The following is a 21,438-nucleotide window of genomic DNA, read 5'->3' as shown; positions in this document are numbered from 1 at the left end:
ATCTAACTAGTGGGGTGTCACAGGGTTCGGTCCTCGGGGCCCCAACTGTTTACAATATATATTAATGACTTGAATGTAGATTTAGAAGGTCAATAGAAAAATTTGCAGATGACACTAAAATAGGTGCTTTAGTAAGTTACAAGGAAGTAAGAAATTTACAAATAGAAATGGATGGGTTAGCTGAGCAGGCGAAAATTTGGCAGATGGAATTTGACGTGGATAAGTGTGAGGTCATTAATTTTAGTCTAAAAAACAAAAGGCAACTTATCTAAATAGAGAGAAACTCCAGAGTGCTTCTGTAGAGGAATCTGGGTGCCCTCGTGAATGAATCACAGAAAACTAGCATGAAGATATAATTTTATAATAATCTTTATTGTCACAAGTAGGCTTACATTAACACTGCAATGAAGTTAATGTGAAAAGCCCCTTGTCGCCACATTCCAGCACCTGTTCGGGTACACAGAGCGAGAATTCAGAATGTCCAAATTATCTAACAGCACGTCTTTCGGGACTTGTGGGGGGAAACCAGAACACCCAGAAGAAACCCACGCAGACACGGGAGAATGTGCAGACTCCTCAGTGATCCAAGCCAGGAATCAAACCTAGGTCTCTGGCGCTGTGAAGCAACAGTGCTAACCACTGTGCTACCGCGTAGCAGTAATAAGGAAGGAAATGGAAATATGGCCTTTATAGTTAAAGGAATAAAAGTATGAAAGTAGGAAAGTGTTGCTGCAACTGTACACAGCATTGGTGAGACCGCACCTGGAGTACGATGCACATATTTGGTCCCCTTATTTCAGGAGAGGTGTAGTTACACTAGGGGGAGTTCAGGCGATTCACGTCATTGATTTCAGAGATGAGGGATTTGGCTTATGAAGAGAGAATGAGCAGTTTAGGCATATACTGTTCTCAAATTTAGAAGAACAAGAGGAAATCTAATTGAGATAGACAAGATGATAAATGGTTTTGACAAAGTAGAGGTAGAATTGATGCTTCGTCTTGTGGGGCAATCTAGGACGAGAGGTCATAGTTTTTTAAGATAAGGGGTAGCAGATTTAAAACAGAGGTGAGAAGAAGTTACTTTTCCCAAATAGTTGTGAATCTATGGAAATCACTCAGAGTGTGGCGGAAGCCAGGACATTGAGTAAATTTGAGGAGATGGACAGATTTTTAATTAGTAATGAGTTGAAGGATAATGGAGAACTGACAGGAAAGTGAAGATGAGGCCAAGAGGTGGAATGGCGGAGCAGGCTCAGGGCACTGAATTGTCTACTCCTGCTTCTAGTTAGAATCCCTAATGTGCAGAAAGAGGCCATTCCCATTGAGTCTGCACTGTCCCTCTGAAAGAGAATCCTAACTAGGGTCAGGCCCCTACCCTATCGCAGTAATCCCACCTAATCTTTTGGACATTGAGGGGAAAATTAGCATGGCCAATCCACCTAATGTACACATCTTTGGAGTGTGGTAGGAAACCGGAAAATCCGGAGGAAACCCACACAGACACGGCGGGAATGTGCAAATTCCACACAGTCACCCGAGACCGGAATTGAACCTTGGTTCCTGGGGCTGAGGCAACAGTGCTAACCTGGGCCACCCTGGTCCTGTGTTCTCTCCCCCAGTTAATCATCCTTATTCTGGATTGCACATTGTCCTTATCCATAGTCATCCTAAACCTTATAATACAATGATCACTGTCCATTAAATGCTCTCCTACTAAAACTTGATCTATTTAGTCCACCTCATTTCCAAGAACCAGGTCTAGCAGCGCCTCCTTTCTTGCTGGGCTGAGAGCAAACGGCTGTATAAAATTCTTTTGAACACTCTTTAGGAACTCCTGTTCCCTCTGCCCTGTATCTCCATGCTTTCACATACATATGTACAGTAACCCCGATTTAGACTATTACTTTCTCACTTACTCGCTATAACTAGCTATAACTTACTATCCTTGTGCTGTCTCTCCCAGTGTTATTCGCACCTTGATATTTATCTGATATTTTCTCCTAGTTCCCAAACCCCTATTGAGTTAGTTTAAATCCTACCCAACAGCACAAGCGAGCAAGGAACTAAGACCCAGGTCTGATCAGACGCAACCCATCCATCTTGTACAGGCCCCATCTCCCCCAGAGCCAGCCCCAATGCCCCAAGAATTAACAGCCTCCATCCTGCATCTCCTTCCAGCAACGCTTTCCTTGTCTTATCCCGTTATTTCTGCACTCACGTGCGTGCAGCAATAGGAGTAAACTGGAGATAACTACTTTTGAGATCCTGCTCGTTAATTTTCTATCAAGCTCCCTGAATTCTGACTGCAGGACCACATCCTCTTTCTACTTATGTCGTTGGTACTGATACGGACCATGGTTGCTAGTTGTTCACCCAGCCCCTCTAGGTGATCTGCAGCCAGCAACATCCTTGATTGACCCTGGCACCTCAGATTCAACACACCATCACAAATGCAGCCACAGAAACGCCAATTTGTTCTCCCAACTTATCGAATTATCTATCACCATTGCTTTATTAGACTTTCTTGTATCCCCCGCGCCTTGTACAGCTGAGGCACCCGGGGTGCCAAGGACTTGACTTTGTCTGCACTCCCCAAACGAAGCATCACTCTCAACAATATTCAGAAACTGCTGGTCTGGAGAGTAGGATGCATGCAGGTGATTCCTGTTGCACCTGCCTGGTCCTTTTTGACTGCTTGGTGGTCACCCATTCCTTCTCTCCTGCATACTCCAAGCTGCGGGGTGACCACTTCCATCAATGAACTAGCCATGTAGCTCTAAGCCTCACGATGCACTGCACTGACGCAGTTGCTGCTCAGGTACCAAAATCCAGAGATCAAGCTACTGCAACTGACGACAACTACTGCACTAATGGTTGGCCAGGACACACATTGGGAGGACTCACATGGCACAGGATATGCACTCATGAGGTTGGAGAAGCCCTGCCATTCCGTTATTTATTTGTTAATCTCGCTAAAAGTCAGATGACTTCAGGTTTTGGTAAAAGGGGTAGATTTTAAGGACTATCTTCAGAGAGAAGGAGGACAGAGAGAGAGGGAGGACAGAGAGAGAGAGGACAGAGAGAGAGAGAGAGGACAGAGAGAGAGAGAGAGGTCAGAGAGAGAGAGAGAGAGGGGAGGACAGAGAGAGAGAGGGAGGACAGAGAGAGAGAGAGGGAGGACAGAGAGAGAGAGAGGACAGAGAGAGAGAGGAAGGACAGAGAGAGAGAGGAAGGACAGAGAGAGAGAGGGAGGACAGAGAGAGAGAGAGAGAGAGAGGGAGGACAGAGAGAGAGAGAGAGAGGGAGGACAGAGAGAGAGAGAGAGAGGGAGGACAGAGAGAGAGAGAGGGAGGACAGAGAGAGAGAGAGGACAGAGAGAGAGAGAGGAGGACAGAGAGAGAGGGAGGACAGAGAGAGAGAGAAGAGAGAGAGAGAGGGAGGTCAGAGAGAGGGAGGACAGAGAGAGAGGGGGACAGAGAGGGAGGGACAGAGAGAGAGAGGGAGGACAGAGAGAGAGAGGGGAGGAAGAGAGAGAGAGGGAGGACAGAGAGAGAGAGAGAGAACAGAGAGAGAGAGAGAGAGGGGGAGGACAGAGAGAGATAGGGAGGACAGAGAGAGAGAGGGAGGAGAGAGAGAGAGAGGGAGGACAGAGAGAGAGAGGGAGGACAGAGAGATAGGGGGAGGACAGAGACAGGGGGGAGGACAGAGACAGGGGGGAGGACAGAGAGAGGGGGGAGGACAGAGAGAGGGGGGAGGACAGAGAGGGGGAGGACAGAGAGGGGGAGGACAGAGAGAGGGGGAGGCAGAGAGAGGGGGGGGAGGACAGAGAGAGGGGGGGGGGAGGACAGAGAGAGGGGGGAGGGACAGAGAGAGGGGGGAGGACAGAGAGAGGGGGGAGGACAGAGAGAGGGGGGAGGACAGAGAGAGGGGGGAGGACAGAGAGAGGGGGGAGGACAGAGAGAGGGGGGAGGACAGAGAGAGGGGGGAGGACAGAGAGAGGGGGGAGGACAGAGAGAGGGGGGAGGACAGAGAGAGGGGGGAGGACAGAGAGAGGGGGGAGGACAGAGAGAGGGGGGAGGACAGAGAGAGGGGGGAGGACAGAGAGAGGGGGAGGACAGAGAGAGGGGGGAGGACAGAGAGAGGGGGGAGGACAGAGAGAGGGGGAGGACAGAGAGAGGGGGGAGGACAGAGAGAGGGGGGAGGACAGAGAGAGGGGGGGAGGACAGAGAGAGGGGGGAGGACAGAGAGAGGGGGGAGGACAGAGAGAGGGGGGAGGACAGAGAGAGGGGGGAGGACAGAGAGAGGGGGGAGGACAGAGAGAGGGGGGAGGACAGAGAGAGGGGGGAGGACAGAGAGAGAGGGGGGAGGACAGAGAGAGGGGGGAGGACAGAGAGAGGGGGGAGGACAGAGAGAGGGGGAGGACAGAGAGCGGGGAGGACAGAGAGCGAGGGAGGACAGAGAGAGGGGGAGGACAGAGAGCGAGGGGAGGACAGAGAGCGAGGGAGGACAGAGAGCGAGGGAGGACAGAGAGCGAGGGAGGACAGAGAGCGAGGGAGGACAGAGAGCGAGGGAGGACAGAGAGCGAGGGAGGACAGAGAGCGAGGGAGGACAGAGAGCGAGGGAGGACAGAGAGCGAGGGAGGACAGAGAGCGAGGGAGGACAGAGAGCGAGGGAGGACAGAGAGAGAGGGAGGACAGAGAGCGAGGGAGGACAGAGAGCGAGGGAGGACAGAGAGCGAGGGAGGACAGAGAGCGAGGGAGGACAGAGAGCGAGGGAGGACAGAGAGCGAGGGAGGACAGAGAGCGAGGGAGGACAGAGAGAGAGGGAGGACAGAGAGAGAGGGAGAACAGAGAGAGAGGGAGAACAGAGAGAGAGGGAGAACAGAGAGAGAGAGGGAGGACAGAGAGAGAGAGGGAGGACAGAGAGAGAGAGGGAGGACAGAGAGAGAGGACAAAGATAGAGAGAGCGTGAGCGACTTAGTGAGTGAGTGTGTGTGTGTGTTATGAACGCCCTTAAACCTACGAAGAATATGTAGTGCAAGGCAATCAACCATGTTGGAATAGTCAAGGTTAGAGGCAACAAAGTTGTGGAGAAGAATTTCAGATGAGCTGAGATTGGACTGAGCTCATAGAATCCATATAGTGCAGGAGGCCATTTGGCCATTCGAGTCTGCATCGACCCTCCGAAAGAGCACCCTACCTAGGCCAATGCCCCCCACCCTATCCCCTACCTAACTTTTGGATACTAAGAGGCAATTTAGCACGGCCAATCCACCCTAGCCTGTGCATCCTAGGACCGTGGGAGGAAACCGGAGCACCTTGAGGAAACCCATGCAGATACAGAGACAACGTGCAAACTCCACACAGTCAACCGAGGTCTAAATTGAACCCGGGTCCCTGGTGCTGTGAGGCAGCAGTGCTAACCACTGTGCTGCCGTAGTAAGGGCCAGTTGCGTACAGTACTATTAATGTGGCTGAGATATTATGTTGAAGTCTGAGATTGAGATTTCAACATATTGGAAACATCAAGGCATACATGGAAATAGTGCAGGAAAACGGTAATGAAAGTAGCAGATTAGCCATGATGTCACCGAATGGCTGAACGGGCTGGAAGGTGTGAATGGCCTACTCCTGTTCCTATTTCTTATGTTATGTTCTTATAGACAGTCTTAGTGATAGCACAGATATAATAATAATAATAATGGCTTATTGTCAGAAGTAGGCTTCAATGAAGTTACTGTGGAAAAACCCCTAGTCTCCACATTCCGGCACCTGTTCAGGGAGGCCGGTACGGGAATTGAACCTGCGCTGCTGGCCTTGTTCTGCATTACAAGCCCACTGTGCTTAACCAGCCCCTGATATGTAGTCAAAAGCTTATCTTGGGCTCAAATATGATGCCAAATAAAAACAGCCTGTTTCAACCACTAACAGTTGAAATAGAGAGAGACACATACACAGAGAAAACAGAATTCACCACCATATGGTTGGAAAAGGATGTCTACTAATCCACTACTACTGACAAGCAGCGTGATAATTTCAAGGCTGCAGAGGTGTTCAAAGAGCTGGGTAAAAGTTGGAAAATAAATTTGTGTATTGGTTTATGATCGCACAATGAGGCAAATACTGAGGGAGTGCTGCACTTATGAATGTGTCTTTCAGATGAAAAGTTCAACTGAGCTCCTGTCTGTGAGAAAGATCCCAAGGCATGATTTTGAGTGTCCTGGACAACAATTAACCATCAACCTGCAACACTAAAATAAGAATTCCGCCATGACTTCAAGCTTGTTTGTGAGATCCTGTTGTGCATCATCTAGGTGTAGGGTTCCCTGCAAAAATGATTATACTTGAAGAGGTCTGTTGTGGCTGCAAAGTGCTTTGAGATATCTTGAGAGCATGAAAGGTGCCATAATTTTAAATTTGTTTCACCAACATGCCCATACACTCATCTCAGTAGATTCTGCCTCTGCATCCCTCCCTTTGTTTTCATAATGTTTAAATAACATAATCCTTAGGCATGTGGTTAACTTTTATATGACAATGATGACTGACATTGCTGTGTTTCTCTAGGAGCTCATTGTGCTGTTACACACCAGACATCAATTTACAATGAACTAGAAATTTAAATGATGGCAAGCCAAAACAATCCTGTTGGCTCCACCTTTGAAGGGCAATAAATGCGGACCTGGCCAGCAAAGCCTACATCCCTTGAATGAATTTTTAAAACTGTAAGAAGTCTTACAACACCAGATTAAAATCCAATAGGTTGGTTTACAATCACTAGCTTTCGGAGAGCAGCTGCTTCCTCAGGTCACCCGAGGGGTCTTTAAACATAAATTTAAACTTAAGGCATAGGAAACAGTAATTTCTTACCTGTTTCCATTGCATTTTCTGTTGCCTCCAACCCATCCATACTGTCGTCATCTTCAATAACCGTCTTCCCCCTGCTCCTAGACCTGTTAAAGAAGAGGCAAGATTATTGGTCTATTGTCAAAAAGTAGAATGGTCCAATCTTGTGGCTAAAAAGTTACTTTATTACCTATGCTTTAATTTACAGAGCCCAGTGCTGAGAGAATTTATATTTGGATTGCTACCTCTCATTAGAATTTTAAACCTGGTTTAAACAGGTTTTGATGGGCCTGGGAGGTGTGAATATTGGGGGGAGAGAGAGTATACAGAGAGGAGCAGTTTTCAGAGGTACATAGAACACAGAACAGTACAGCACAGTACAGGCCCTTCAGCCCACGATTTTGTGTCGACCATTTATCCTAATCTAAGATCAACCTAACGTACACCCCTTCAATTTACTGCTGTCCATGTGCCTAAGAGTCGCTTAAATGTCCCTAATGACTCTGACTCCACCACTTCTGCTGGCAGTGCATTCCATACACCACCACTCTCTGTGCAGGAGTAGGCTATCTGGCCCCTCGAGCCTGCTCCACCATTCAATGAGATCATGGCTGATCTTTTGTGGACTCAGCTCCACTTTCCGGCACGAACACCATAACCCTTAATCCCTTTATTCTTCAAAAAACTATCTATCTTTACCTTAAAAACATTTAATGAAGGAGTCTCAACTGCTTCACTGGGCAAGGAATTCCATAGATTCACAACCCTTTGGGTGAAGAAGTTCCTCCTAAACTCAGTCCTAAATCTACTTCCCCTTATTTTGAGGCTATGCCCCCTAGTTCTGCTTTCACCCGCCAGTGGAAACAACCCGCCCGCATCTATCCTATCTATTCCCGTCATAATTTTATATGATTCTATAAGATCCCCCCCTCAACCTTCTAAATTCCAACGAGTACAGTCCCAGTCTACTCAACCTCTCCTCGTAATCCAACCCCTTCAGCTCTGGGATTAACCTAGTGAATCTCCTCTGCACACCCTCCAGTGCCAGTACGTCCTTTCTCAAGTAAGGAGACCAAACTGAACACAATACTCCAGGTGTGGCCTCACTAAAACATAGAACATAGAACAGTACAGCACAGAACAGGCCCTTCGGCCCTCAATGTTGTGCCGAGCCATGATCACCCTACTCAAACCCACGTATCCACCTTATACCCGTAACCCAACAACCCCCCCTTAACCTTACTTTTTCTAGGACACTACGGGCAATTTAGCATGGCCAATCCACCTAACCCGCACATCTTTGGACTGTGGGAGGAAACCGGAGCACCCGGAGGAAACCCACGCACACAGGGGGAGGACGTGCAGACTCCACACAGACAGTGACCCAGCCGGGAATCGAACCTGGGACCCTGGAGCTGTGAAGCATTTATGCTAACCACCATGCTACCCTGCTGCCCCGCCTTATACAATTGCAGCATAACCGCCCTAGTCTTAAACTCCATCCCTCTAGCAATGAAGGACAAAATTCCATTTGCCTTCTTAATCACCTGTTGCACCTGTAAACCAACTTTCTGTGACTCCTGCACTAGCACACCCAGGTCTCTCTGCACAGCAGCATGCTTTAATATTTTATCGTTTAAATAATAATCCCGTTTGCTGTTATTCCTACCAAAATGGATAACCTCACATTTGTCAACATTGTATTCCATCTGCCAGACCCTAGCCCATTCACTTAACCTATCCAAATCCCTCTGCAGACTTCCAGTATCCTCTGCACTTTTCGCTTTACCACTCATCTTAGTGTCATCTGCAAACTTGGACACATTGCCCTTGGTCCCCAACTCCAAATCATCTATGTAAATTGTGAACAATTGTGGGCCCAACACTGATCCCTGAGGGACACCACTAGCTACTGATTGCTAACCAGAGAAACATCCATTAATCCCCACTCTTTGCTTTCTATTAATTAACCAATCCTCTATCCATGCTACTACCTTACCCTTAATGCCATGCATCTTTATCTTATGCAGCAACCTTTCGTGTGGCACCTTGTCAAAAGCTTTCTGGAAATCCAGATATACCACATCCATTGGCTCCCCGTTATCTACTGCACTGGTAATGTCCTCAAAAAATTCCACTAAATTAGTTAGGCACGACCTGCCCTTTATGAACCCATGCTGCGTCTGCCCAATGGGACAATTTCTATCCAGTTGCCTCGCTATTTCTTCCTTGATGATAGATTCCAGCATCTTCCTTACTATTGAAGTTAAGCTCACTGGCCTATAATTACCCGCTTTCTGCCTACCTCCTTTTTTAAACAGTGGTGTCACATTTGCTAATTTCCAATCCACCGGGACCACCCCAGAGTCTAGTGAATTTTGGTAAATCATCACTAGTGCATCTGCAATTTCCCTAGCCATCTCTTTTAGCACTCTGGGGTGCATTCCATCAGGGCCAGGAGACTTGTCTACCTTTAGCCCCATTAGCTTGCCCATCACTACCTCCTTAGTGATAACAATCCTCTCAAGGTCCTCACCTGTCATTGCCTCATTTCTATCAGTCACTGGCATGTTATTTGTGTCTTCCACTGTGAAGACTGACCTAAAAAACCTGTTCAGTTCCTCAGTCATTTCCTCATCTCCCATTATTAAAACCCCCTTCTCATCCTCTAAAGGACCAATATTTACCTTAGCCACTCTTTTTTGTTTTATATATTTGTAAAAACTTTTACTGTCTGTTTTATATTCTGAGCAAGTTTACTCTCATAAAGAACCTACCTCTGACATCTCCTCTATACCTTCGTCCAATCACCTGAAAATTATGTCCCCTTGTGACAGCCATTTCCGCCCTGGGGAAAAGTCTCTAGCTATCCACTCGATCCATGCGTCTCATCACCTTGTACACCTCAATCAAGTCACCTCTCTGCCTTCTTCACTCCAGTGAGAAAAGCACTAGCTCCCTCAACCTTTTTTCATAAGACATGCCGTCCAGTCCAGGCAGCATCCTGGTAAATCTCCTCTGTACCCTCTCCAAAGTATCCACATCCTTCCTATAATGAGGCAACCGGAACTGGACACAATATTCCAAACATGGTCTAACTAGGGTTTTGTAAAGCTGCAGCAAAACCTCGCGACTCTTAAACTCAATCCCCCTGTTAATGAAAGCCAATACACCATATGCCTTCTTAACAACCCTATCAATCTGGGTGGCAACTTTGAGAGATCTATGTACGTGGACCCCAAGATCACCTCTGTTCCTCCACTCTTCCAAGAATCCTGCCTTTAACCCTATATTCAGTATTCAAATTCGACGTTCCAAAATGAATCACTTCACATTTATCAAGTTTGAACTCCATCTGCCACTTCTCAGCCCAGCTCTGCATCCTGTTAATGTCCTGTTGTAACCTGCAACAATCCTCAACACTATCTACAACTCACCCAACATTTGTGTCATTGGCAAACTTACTAACCCACTCTTCCACTTCCTCATCCAAGTCATTTATAAAAACCACAAAGAGCAGAGGTCCCAGAACAGATCCCTGCGGGACACCACTGGTCACCGACCTCCAGGCACAATACTTTCCATCCACTACCACTCGCTGTCTTCTTTCGGCCAGCCAATTCTGTATCCAGACAGCCAAATTTCCTTGTATTTGTGGGGTGAGAAGAGGGTAGCTGGCACTTGGGAGCTAGGGGTAGGGCTTGGTTCCATTAGTGGGGTGGGGGCTGTGATTATAGCTGGTAGGAAGGAGGGCGGGTGGTGAGAGACACCCAGTCCAAATGGCAACGTGGAACATTGAGGGAGAAGGGGGCTGAATGAAACTGTGAAACGAGCAACAGTCTCCTCACATTCGAAGAGCTTGAGAGCCGATGTGGTGCTGTTCCAGGAGACCCATTCAAAGTTGAAGGACCAGGTTAGGCTTCATAAAGGTTGGGTGAGTCAGGTGCCGCTCGCGGGCTTTGGTAGCAGGGCCCAGGGGGTAGTGATATTAGTGGGTAAGAGAGTTAGGTTTCGGATGAAGGTGGTGGTGACAGATCAGGGGAACAGATACGTTATAGTAGCAGGTGCTTTGGAGGGGAGTTTGGCGGTGTTGGTCAGCGTGTATGCCCTAAATTGGGAGGACGTAGATGTTGGAGGCTATAACACAAGACTGGATGCTACGCTTCGGGGATGAGAGGAGTGGGGAGGAATTTGCACGGAAGATTTTCCCGACGTTTCCGGTGACACCTCCTCTTCCTTGCTGTTGGAGGGGGTGTTGGCGGTGATGGGGTTGAGGGGGTGGGTCATCTCGGTGATATATAGGAGGATTTTGGAGACGGCTATGGTGTCGCTGGGGGAGGTTAAGGGTGGCATTAGAGGAGGGGTTGTGGCATGAGGTCTTCCAAAGGGTGAATGCTCAACCTCGTGTGTGAGGCTGGGATTAATACAGTTAAAGGTGGTGAACAGGGAGCACCTGACGATGTCAAGGGTGAACCGGTTGTTTGAGCTGTGTGGGAGAGGTCCAGCCAACCATGTACATATGTTCTGGTCCTGCCCGAAGTTGGAGAAACTTTGGGGGTCTTTTTTCAAGCACCATGTCGCCGATCTTGCATGTGGATTTGGAGCCCTGTCCCCTGGGGGGCCATCTTTGGGGTGTTGGGACTTGCAGGTGGGACGGTGGGCAGATATTTTAGCCTTCGCCTCGCAGATTGCTTGCAGAGAGGTCCTGTTGGGGTGGAGGTCAGCCTCTCCATCCAGTGTCTCAGAAAGGTTAAGTTTACCTTGAAAGGGGGGGGGGGGGGGGGGATTGAGGGGTTCCATAAGAGGGGGGGTCTGTTTATTCTTCATTTTAAAGAGTTGGTGACCTTCAGCTGCTCTGAGGTCAAGGTAGGGATGGGGGGGGGGGGGGGGGGGTTAATTCTTTGTGTTGTTGGTAGAGCAGGGGGATTGGTGTTATTCTTGTTTTGCTTTGTTTTGTGTTTTGAATAGAATGTCAAAAGCCAAATAAAAATATATATTTTTTAATTCTCTTCGGTCTGTCTCAGTCTTTGCTCTCTTTTGAATAGCATCACTCATTTTGATTAAGCGGTAGGCACCAGTGAGCCACTCAACAATGCTCCCCTTTAACTAGCCAAATGTATTTTTCTTTTCTCTGTGCCGGCTTCAGTTTGCCTTTCAACTATCGAGCGTTAACATTAGAAACTCCAATTTTGAAATTTCACAGTTTAGAATAATTTTACATTGGAAAGGTGAAACATCTACCAGAGTTCACCTGGCAGAACTGTAGCAGTCCAGGTCAGATATTTGATACAATTGGATACGAATTATATTTGATTGATAGCCAAGATACCGACATTCAGCTTGCACTGCAGATCTGCATGTCACATCACCAGCTCAAAGATCTTACATAAATGTTGCATAATTCCTATTTACAGCTCTACGGCTACCTATTAATGCAAATCTACAATATTGGTCTTAGATCCTTGCAGTCATACACAAGCGGAAATTGATATTAAAGACTGCCATTACCTCAACATCCCCATAGTCTTTCCTATTTTATTTAATGAAGATTGAAACTCACTTTGGACTGTTTGTTTACTTTTTCAATGGAAAAGACAGCAGATGCATTTCACATAGCAGCCATTTGTCTTACACTTAACATACCAGTATGTACTGTACTTGTCTAGAACCGATCATCATTGTATAACCGAAAAAACAGGAAACTTTGTGTGCCAAGTGAACTAGCATTATGGTAGAATGTTCTGTTGTGATGATAACATTGTTTCTTTGCCAATTTAAGCATATTTAGTGAAGGGAAAAGCACTTGGTACGTTCAGTCACATGAACAATGTAATATTCTTTGGACTTCAGTATCAAAAATATAAGTTGGTTTATTTTTTCATTTTTATTTGATTTAGAAATGATCATTCAAATAGAAGCATGTTTTAAACAAATAGAGACAATGACTCTGCACATGCTGACTGCTGCAGGCCATCTGTCGCAGCCTATACGTACAACAATGCATTCAGGCGCCCGCTGCAGAAGAACTTTTGCAACCCTTGGCTCAAATTCTCATCCCATAAATAGGTGCACTAATAGTCGACCATTCGTCAAGACTATATAAAGACGACATCATCTAAAATCACTCCACAACCTAGGACTTGGCTCTTCACTCTGCAACTGGATCCTCAACTTCCTGACCCATAGACCACAATCAGTAAGTATTAACAACAAAACCTCCTCCACAATAGTGCTCAATACCAGGACCCCGCAAGACTGCTTGCTTAGCCCCCAGCTATAAGCCCTATACACACACAACTGTGTGGAAACATTTGGCTCCAACTCCATCTACAAGTTTGCAGATGGCACGGCTGTAGTGGGTTGGATCTCGAATAACAATGAGTCAAGTACAGGAGGGAGATAGAGAACCTAATGGTGTGATGTAACAACAACAGTCTCTCACTCAACGTCAGCAAGACCAAGGAACTGGTCAGTGAGTTCAGGAAGCAAAGTATCCTATACACCCATGTCTGCATCACTGATTCTGAGGTGGAGATGGTTGGCAGCTTCAAATTCCTAGTGTGCACATTACCAAAAATCTGTCCGGGTCCACCCACATCGACGCTACGACCAAGAAAGCACAACAGCACCTATACTTACTCAGGAAACTAGGGAAATTTAGCATGTCCACAGTGACTCTTACCAACTTTTACAGGTGCACCATAGAAAACATCCTATCTGGCTACATCACAACCTGGTATAGCAACCGCTTGGCCCAAGACGCAAGAAACTACAGAGAGTCGTGAACACAGCCCAGTCCATCATGTGAACCCGCCTCCCATCGATTCACTCTGTCTACACCTCCCGCTGCCTTGGTAAAGCGGGCAGCATAATCAAAGACCCTCCCACCCAGGTTATTCTCTCTTCCAACGGGAAGGAGATACAAAAGTCTGAGAACACGCACTAACAGATTCAAAAACAGCTTCTTCCACTGTTACCAGACTCCTAAATGGCCATCTTATGGACTGAACGGATCTGCCCACACATCCCTCCTGAGTAGTACTACACTCCTGTATGCTTCACCTGATGTCTGTGTCTATGTATTTACATTGTACGTCTATTGTATGTCCTATGGTTTTCATGTATGGAACGATCTGCCTGGACTGTACGCAAAACAATACTTTACACTGTACCTTGGTACACATGACAATAAACCCAAATCCAATAATCCAAATCCCTTTGTGTTTGCTGCCATCAAGCAACTGAATAACTAATATCCCCTACTTTGAGGAAATTTTCAGATTGCTCCTTCAAATTTTCCATCTCTGGATTTTCTGCAGCACCTCATGAATAGCACGGCTCATGACTAGAAGTTTCAACTATCCTTTACTCTTGAGCATACAGCAAATTTGGTCCTTGCAAATAGAATGTGTTTCACCCTACCAATCTCGGTATTGCAACTTTCCCTATTAAGTCATCCCAACTAAATCCCAACTCTACTGAGTCATCTAAATTCCTCACAGGTTAACGAATTTGAAAAGTACTTGCAAGTCAGAGTTCAACCATGAAGAAGTTTAACATATGACCTTCTCTGAACCACAGCTCCATCAATTTCCATGGATTAACATAATTCTAGGATGGCCCAAAAGCTGAAACTCTGTTTTGGGAGTGTAGTTTTTCCTCTAGGTCTTGAAAAGGTTGCCCTCACTATAACAGTGACTATGCATCTTAAGTACTTACTCTATAGTGCTTTGTGACGTCTGGTGTTCCTGAAAAGTGCTATATAAATGAAAGTCCTTTTTTTTTAACAAAACAGCATTTTTTCATTTTGGGCAGCCAACAAAATGGTCTGGCCAGCCATCCGAAAATACTTCAATTCTGATGAAGAGTCATCAACTTAAAATGTTAACTCCACAGATGTTGCATGATCTGTTGAGTATTTCTAGCATTTTTTGTTTTTATTGTATGTATTCTATATATTAAAGTCCTCCCCACTCCTGGACCACACCTTCGGAGTAATCTTCTAGACGTACCTCTAGTTCAACAAGTGCTTCCTAAGCCACAACATCAAGTTGCATGGCAGGATCTACACTCTTAATCTCTTTGGTAGGATACAATATTGTTTGCCTTTTGTGAGACAAACCTGGCATGCAAAGATCTGTATTCAAAGGAGGTTGACATTGTGATAATACACTGTAGTATATGGATAAGTGATCCACAAGACACCACTGCTAAGATTCAATGCTCCAATACACCTTATGTCCAACACAAAGATCTGTTTTCACATGCTTCCTATGAACTGAAATGTATCTCATTAGTGAAGTATTCTATTACAATGTGCCAAATGGTGCAAAATAAACCCTTCCATTTTCAAACTACAGGCTGGAAATAATAAATTATCACTCTAAAGCTGTCGATCTTCTTGATTTGTACACATAATACTGATCATCCACAATCCTCAGGCGACACACCACAAATCAAATTTATTGATATAAAACTAAACAGAAACAGTTTAAGGTGGCACACAGGGTGCATATGACTTGGGCGAGAATGAGTGGGTTCATTCAGTGGTAGCAGATGAGTGTGAGAGTTGTGGGCGGGGGCCAGAAAATCACACACACATGTTTTGGGGGTTGCGGAAAATTGGGAAGATTCTGGGCCTGAGTGCTCGCGGTCTTAGCTAGGGTAGTGGAGGAGGAGGGGCACCCGGACCCTTTGGTGGCGATATTTGGGGTTTCAGAGAAGCCAGAGCTCATGGAGAGGAGGAAGGCCGATGTCGTGGCCTTTGCCTCTCTGATTGCACAATGGCAAATGTTGCTGGAGTGGCGGTCGGCATCGTCACCAGGCATAGCGGCTTGGTTGGGTGACCTGTACGACTTCCTGCGATTAGAGAAGATAAAGTATGAGTTAAGGGGCTCAGCAGGGGGGGGCGCACAGCACAGGGGGGTGGGGGAAGGTGAAAAAGGGGAAAACCTGCACAGACTGCATAATTGATTGTACAGGCTGTAGAGTTGATTGTTGGGAAGTATGTTTCCCAACAGGTTATTTGCTGTAACCTGTTTTGATACGTTTGTAACAAAATACATTTTTTTAAAAACTAAACAGAAGAGAAAACACAATCCCAGTTCCGCACCTTTTCACCAATACACCCAACTTGTTTCAAAATAATAAAATCTTGAAACTTTAATTAGCGGGAAACTTTAATTATCGGAACATGACTAATGCCTGGACTAATGATCTGGGGACACAAGTTCAAACTGCACCACGGCAACTGGGGAATTTAAATTAAGCTAAATAAATAAATCTGGAAGAAAAAGCATGTATCTTTAATGGTAACCAACAAACTACTAAATTGTCATTAAAAAAAATATGGTTCGACTTCCGGTGGCGGCGATGTCCGAGTGAGCCGCACATTCTGTGGGCTCTCACTCCGGCGGGTCTGAACAGCTGTTTCCCCGCGATAGCGGGACCACGGAGGCGGCAGAAAGGCTGCCGGGAATAGAAGAGGAGAGCGGGCTGCAGAAAATGAAAGTGTGGGAGGCCAGCAGGTGAGGAAGAAAGAGAGAGAGACGGAGGCAAGGAGGAAGCTGACCTGAAGGGTAAGATGGCGGACCCACGGACCTTCCTTCCTCCAGGACAAAGGGAAAAAAAAGTTTGGAGTTGCTGAGGAGGGACAGCTTGGACCCACTTCAGATGCCCAGGAGGGGGTAAAAATTTAAGGTGCTGGGCAAAGGAAAGCGGCAGCGAAGGCGCTGAGGAGCGGGCTGCGGCATATGGAACAGCGGGATTCCAGAAGGCAGAAGAAGAAGGAGAAAAAGGGACAGAGACAAGGACCTGAAGAAAATTACCTGGGACCTAAGATGGCGGACACACGGACCCCGGACTCAGCAATCCAGTTGGCACTGGATAACATGCTCCAGGTAATGAAGTCCAGTTTTGAAGCGCTGAAGCGGGACAGCTTGGACCCAATCCAGAAAGCGGTGGATCAGTTGAACCAGAGGATGGACGCCCAGGATGTTAAAGTTAAGGAGCTGGGAGTGGCGGTGGAGGAGCAGGCGGATGCGCAAACGGTTGCAGCGGTAGAAGTGGACGGCCTGAAAGAGCGGCAGAGAAGACTGCTGGACAGAGTGGAGGAGCTGGAGAATAGAATCCGCAGGAACAATCTGAGGGTGGTCGGCCTCCCGGAGGGGGCGGAGGGAGCTGATGCTGCAGCGTTTGTAGCAGACCTGCTGAAGCAGCTGATGGGAGCCGAAGCCTTTCCACGACCGTTGGAGCTGGAGGGGGCACACAGAGTGCAGGCAAGGCAGGGGCGGCCGGGCGGACCCCCCCGCCCGATGGTGATTAGGTTCCACAGGTTCGTGGACAAGGAGCGGGTGCTGCAGTGGGCAAAGAGCGCCAGGAGCAGCACGTGGAACAACAGTGTTCTCCGCATTTATCAGGATCTAAGCCAGGAGGTGGCTCGGCGGCGAGCAGCCTTTAAGAATGTCAAGGAGGTGCTGTTCAAGAAGCACGTGAAGTTTGGTCTGCTGTTCCCAGCCCGGCTATGGGTCACGCACCAGGGTCAACACCACTACTTCTCCGAGCCCGAAGAAGCGATGGATTTTGTGAGGGACCTGGGGCTGGTCCCGAAAGGAGGCCCCAAGGACGCGAGTTAGGGCCCGAGGATTTTTGTGGGAAGGAACGCCGAATGTGCCTGGACCGCTGCTCAACGGTTTGCTGGGCCAAAGGGGCCAAGCGGAACATTTGAGACTCTTTCCTTTGTGCATGGACATTTATGTGCTTTTTCTCTTTTTTCTGTGGTTTTTTTCCCTTTTTATGTTTTTTTTTCCTGTTTGGGCTTTTTGTGCAGCTCGTGGAAGACACTGGAACCGGCTTGCCCCAGTGGGGGGGGGGGAGGAGGACGGGGGAACAAGGGGAATGGGACAGGAAGGCGCCGGAGTGTTGAGTCACCGGGCTAGCAGATTGGCTAGTCAAGGAAGTCAGATGGGGGGGGAAGTTACAGCCAGTAGATGGCGGGGGTGGGGGTATCGGGGGATGGGGTTAGGGGAGGGGGGGGTTGTTCTGCTGACAGGAGAGGGACTTGAAATAGGCACTGGAAAGGAGGTCGAGGGTGGAGGCAGCCAAAGGGCGGGCCAGGAATGGTGCGACGCACGGGTCAGGGGCCGGCCCGAGAAAGGCTATGGCTGACCGGCGGGGGGGGGGGGGGGGGGATGTGCCCCCCGACCAGGCTGATCACCTGGAACGTCAAGGGACTGAATGGGCCGGTTAAGAGGGCGCGGGTGTTCGCGCACTTGCGGGCCCTGAGGGCGGACGTAATTATGTTGCAGGAGACACATCTGAAAGTGTCAGACCAGACCAGGCTAAGGAAGGGCTGGATTAGCCAGGTCTTCCACTCGGACTTGGACTCGAAGTCCAGAGGGGTGGCAATCATGATCAACAAGCGCGTGCAATTTGAGGCAGAGGGCATATCTGCAGACAGGGGGGGCAGATACCTGATGGTACGGGGCAGACTGGAGGGGAGAAGGGTGGTGCTGGTGAATATATATGCCCCGAACTGGGATGACGTGGACTTTATTAAAAGAGTGCTGGGGAAGATCCCGGACTTGGATTCTCGCAAGCTAATAATGGGAGGGGACTTTAACATGGTCCTTGACCCGACTTTGGATCGGTCGTGTCCCAGAACGGGTAGACTCTCAGCAATGGCAAGGGAGCTGAAAGGGTTTATGGGGCAAATGGGGGCAGTGGACCCCTGGAGAGAGGGACAGCCAACAGGAAGGGGCTACTCGTTTTACTCGCACGTCCATAAAGTATATTCCAGGATAGATTTCTTTGTAATAAGCAGGGACTGTATGGGGGAGGTAAAGAACACGGAATACTCAGCAATTACCATTTCAGACCATGCCCCGCATTGGGTGGACCTGCAGTTCGGGGGAGCGAGTTATCAACGCCCGCAATGGAGGCTAGATGTGGGACTGCTGTCGGAGGAGGGGATCTGCGAGAGGCTTCGGAAATGTATAAAAAATTACCTGCAAGTGAATGACACTGGGGAGGTCTCAGCGGCGACCGTGTGGGAGGCGCTAAAGGCAGTAGTTCGGGGGGAGCTGATTTCAATTGGGGCCCACAAAGCCAAGGCAGACCGGGCAGAGATGGATAGATTGGTCAGGGAAATGGGCCGGATAGATGAAGAGCACGCGGAGTCCCCGGGGGAGGTTTTACTCAGGGAAAGGCGGAGGCTACAGGCGGAACTGGGGGCACTATCCACGAGCAGGGCCGTGGAACAGCTTAGGAAGGCGAGGGGAGTGGTGTACGAGTATGGGGAAAAGGCTAGCAGACTGTTAGCGCAGCAACTCAGGAGGAGGGAGGCGGCCAGGGAAATAGGTAGAGTGAGGGACGAGGGGGGGCGCAAAGTGGAGGATCCGGCAGAATTGAATAGGGTATTCCGGGACTTCTATCGTAAGCTGTATACTTCGGAGCCGCCGGAAGAACCGGAGGGGATGAAAAGGTTTCTGGACGGGTTAACATTCCCAACAGTTGGGGGGGGGCAAGTGGAAGAGCTGGGCGCCCCGATTAGAGTAGAGGAGGTATTGGGGGGCCTAAAGGCCATGCAGTCGGGGAAGTCCCCGGGGCCGGATGGATACCCAGTAGAGTTTTATAGGAAGTTCTCTGAGCTGGTGGGCCCGGTCTTGGCGAGGGTTTTCAATGAGGCAAGGGACAGAGGGACCCTGCCGCCGACAATGTCACAAGCCACCATATCTCTGATATTGAAGCGGGGTAAAGACCCGGAGGTGTGCGGGTCCTACAGGCCAATCTCCCTGATTAATGTAGACGCCAAGCTCCTGGCAAAGGTACTGGCGGGGAGAATGGAGGACTGTGTACCGGAGGTGATTGGGGAGGATCAAACTGGGTTCGTGAAAGGTCGGCAGCTGGCGGCCAATCTGAGGAGATTGCTCAACGTGATAATGATGCCCCCGGCGGGTAGAGAGGTGGAGGTAGTGGTGGCAATGGACGCCGAGAAGGCCTTTGACCGGGTGGAGTGGGACTATCTATGGGAGGTGCTCGGACGGTTTGGGTTCGGGGAGGGATTGGTGGATTGGATCAAATTATTATATCAGGCCCCGAGGGCCAGCGTCAGGACCAACAGAGAAGTGTCGGAGTACTTTAGGTTGTACCGAGGGACCAGGCAGGGCTGCCCGCTCTCCCCGTTGCTGTTTGCGCTGGCCATAGAGCCGCTGGCGATGGCGCTGAGAGCCGCAGAGGGTTGGAAGGGGATGGTGAGGGGCGGGGTTGAACACAGGGTTTCTCTTTATGCAGACGACCTGCTCCTGTACGTGTCGGACCCAGTGGCCGGGATGGGAACTATACTGGGAATGCTGAGGGAGTTCGGCCAGTTCTCAGGATACAAATTAAATACGGTCAAGAGTGAAATGTTTGTGGTCCAGGCAAGGGGCCAGGAGAACAGATTGAGAGGGCTACCGTTTAGGCTGGTTGAGGAAAATTTCCGGTATTTGGGAATCCAGGTGGCACGAGACTGGGGCAGGCTGCATAAGTTAAATTTGGCCAGGGTGGTGGAGCAAATGAAGGGAGAGTTTCGGAGATGGGATGCACTCCCGCTGTCGCTGGCAGGGAGGGTGCAGACTGTAAAGATGACAATCCTCCCTCGATTTTTGTTTATTTTTCAGTGCCTCCCGATCTTTATCCCACAGTCCTTCTTCAAAAGAGTTAACGGGCTGATCATGAGCTTTGTCTGGGCGGGAAAGTCTCCGCGGGTAAAGAAGGCGATGTTGGAGAGGAACCGCAGCGAGGGAGGGCTGGCTTTGCCGAGTCTGGTCAATTATTACTGGGCGGCCAACATCGCTATGATAAGGAAGTGGATGGTGGGTACGGGGTCTATTTGGGAGCGGGTGGAGGCGGCTTCGTGCAGGGGCTCCAGTTTGGAAGCCCTGGTCACGGCTCCTCTACCGCTGCCGCCGGCCAAGTACACCACCAGCCCGGTAGTGGTGGCGACCCTGCGGATATGGGGCCAGTGGAGGAGGCATGTGGGGGAGATGGGGGCGTCTGTCTGGGCGCCAATCTGCGACAACCATCGGTTTGCCCCCGGCAGTATGGATGGGGGGTTCCGAGTATTGCGGCGAGCAGGGGCGGGAAGGGTGGGTGATATGTTCCTGGAAGGGAGCTTCGCGAGTTTGAGGAGCTTGGAGGAGAAATTTGGGGTGGTAAGGGGAAATGATTTTAGATACCTACAGTTGCGGGACTTTGTTCGTAGACAGGTCCCATCTTTCCCGCGCCTCCCACCAATGGGGATCCTAGACAGAATAGTCTCTGGGAGGGATGAAGGGGAGGGTAGAGTCTCGGGTATTTATAAGGTGCTCATGAGGGAGGAAGGGTCCCAGACAGAGGAACTGAAACTTAAATGGGAGGAGGAGCTAGGCGGGGAAATGGAGGATGGGCTGTGGGCAGAGGCCCTGAGTAGGGTAAACTCGACCGCGACATGTGCTAGGCTCGGGCTGATCCAATTTAAGGTCGTTCACCGGGCCCATATGACGGTGGCTCGGATGAGCAAATTTTTCGGGATAGAGGACAAATGCGCTAGGTGCGCGGGAGGACCAGCGAACCA

At 48.9% G+C, this 21,438-nt stretch overlaps 1 protein-coding gene across 11 annotated transcripts in view; it reads right to left on the bottom strand.

Annotated features, from left to right (window-relative positions):
• The window catches only part of kmt2ca (lysine (K)-specific methyltransferase 2Ca), a 537,383-nt gene that overhangs the window by 354,272 nt on the left and 161,673 nt on the right, over window positions 1–21,438 (bottom strand). For all 11 annotated transcript variants that reach the window (XM_038798420.1, XM_038798425.1, XM_038798416.1 and 8 more), the window contains exon 3: window positions 6,870–6,952. In XM_038798420.1, coding sequence (XP_038654348.1) covers window positions 6,870–6,952 — 83 coding nt within the window. The remainder of the gene's footprint in view (window positions 1–6,869; window positions 6,953–21,438) is intronic.

The sequence above is a fragment of the Scyliorhinus canicula genome, chromosome 5 (genome assembly GCF_902713615.1).
Source record: "Scyliorhinus canicula chromosome 5, sScyCan1.1, whole genome shotgun sequence".
Lineage (NCBI taxonomy): Eukaryota > Metazoa > Chordata > Chondrichthyes > Carcharhiniformes > Scyliorhinidae > Scyliorhinus > Scyliorhinus canicula.
This window is presented reverse-complemented; position numbering and strand designations above follow the sequence as displayed.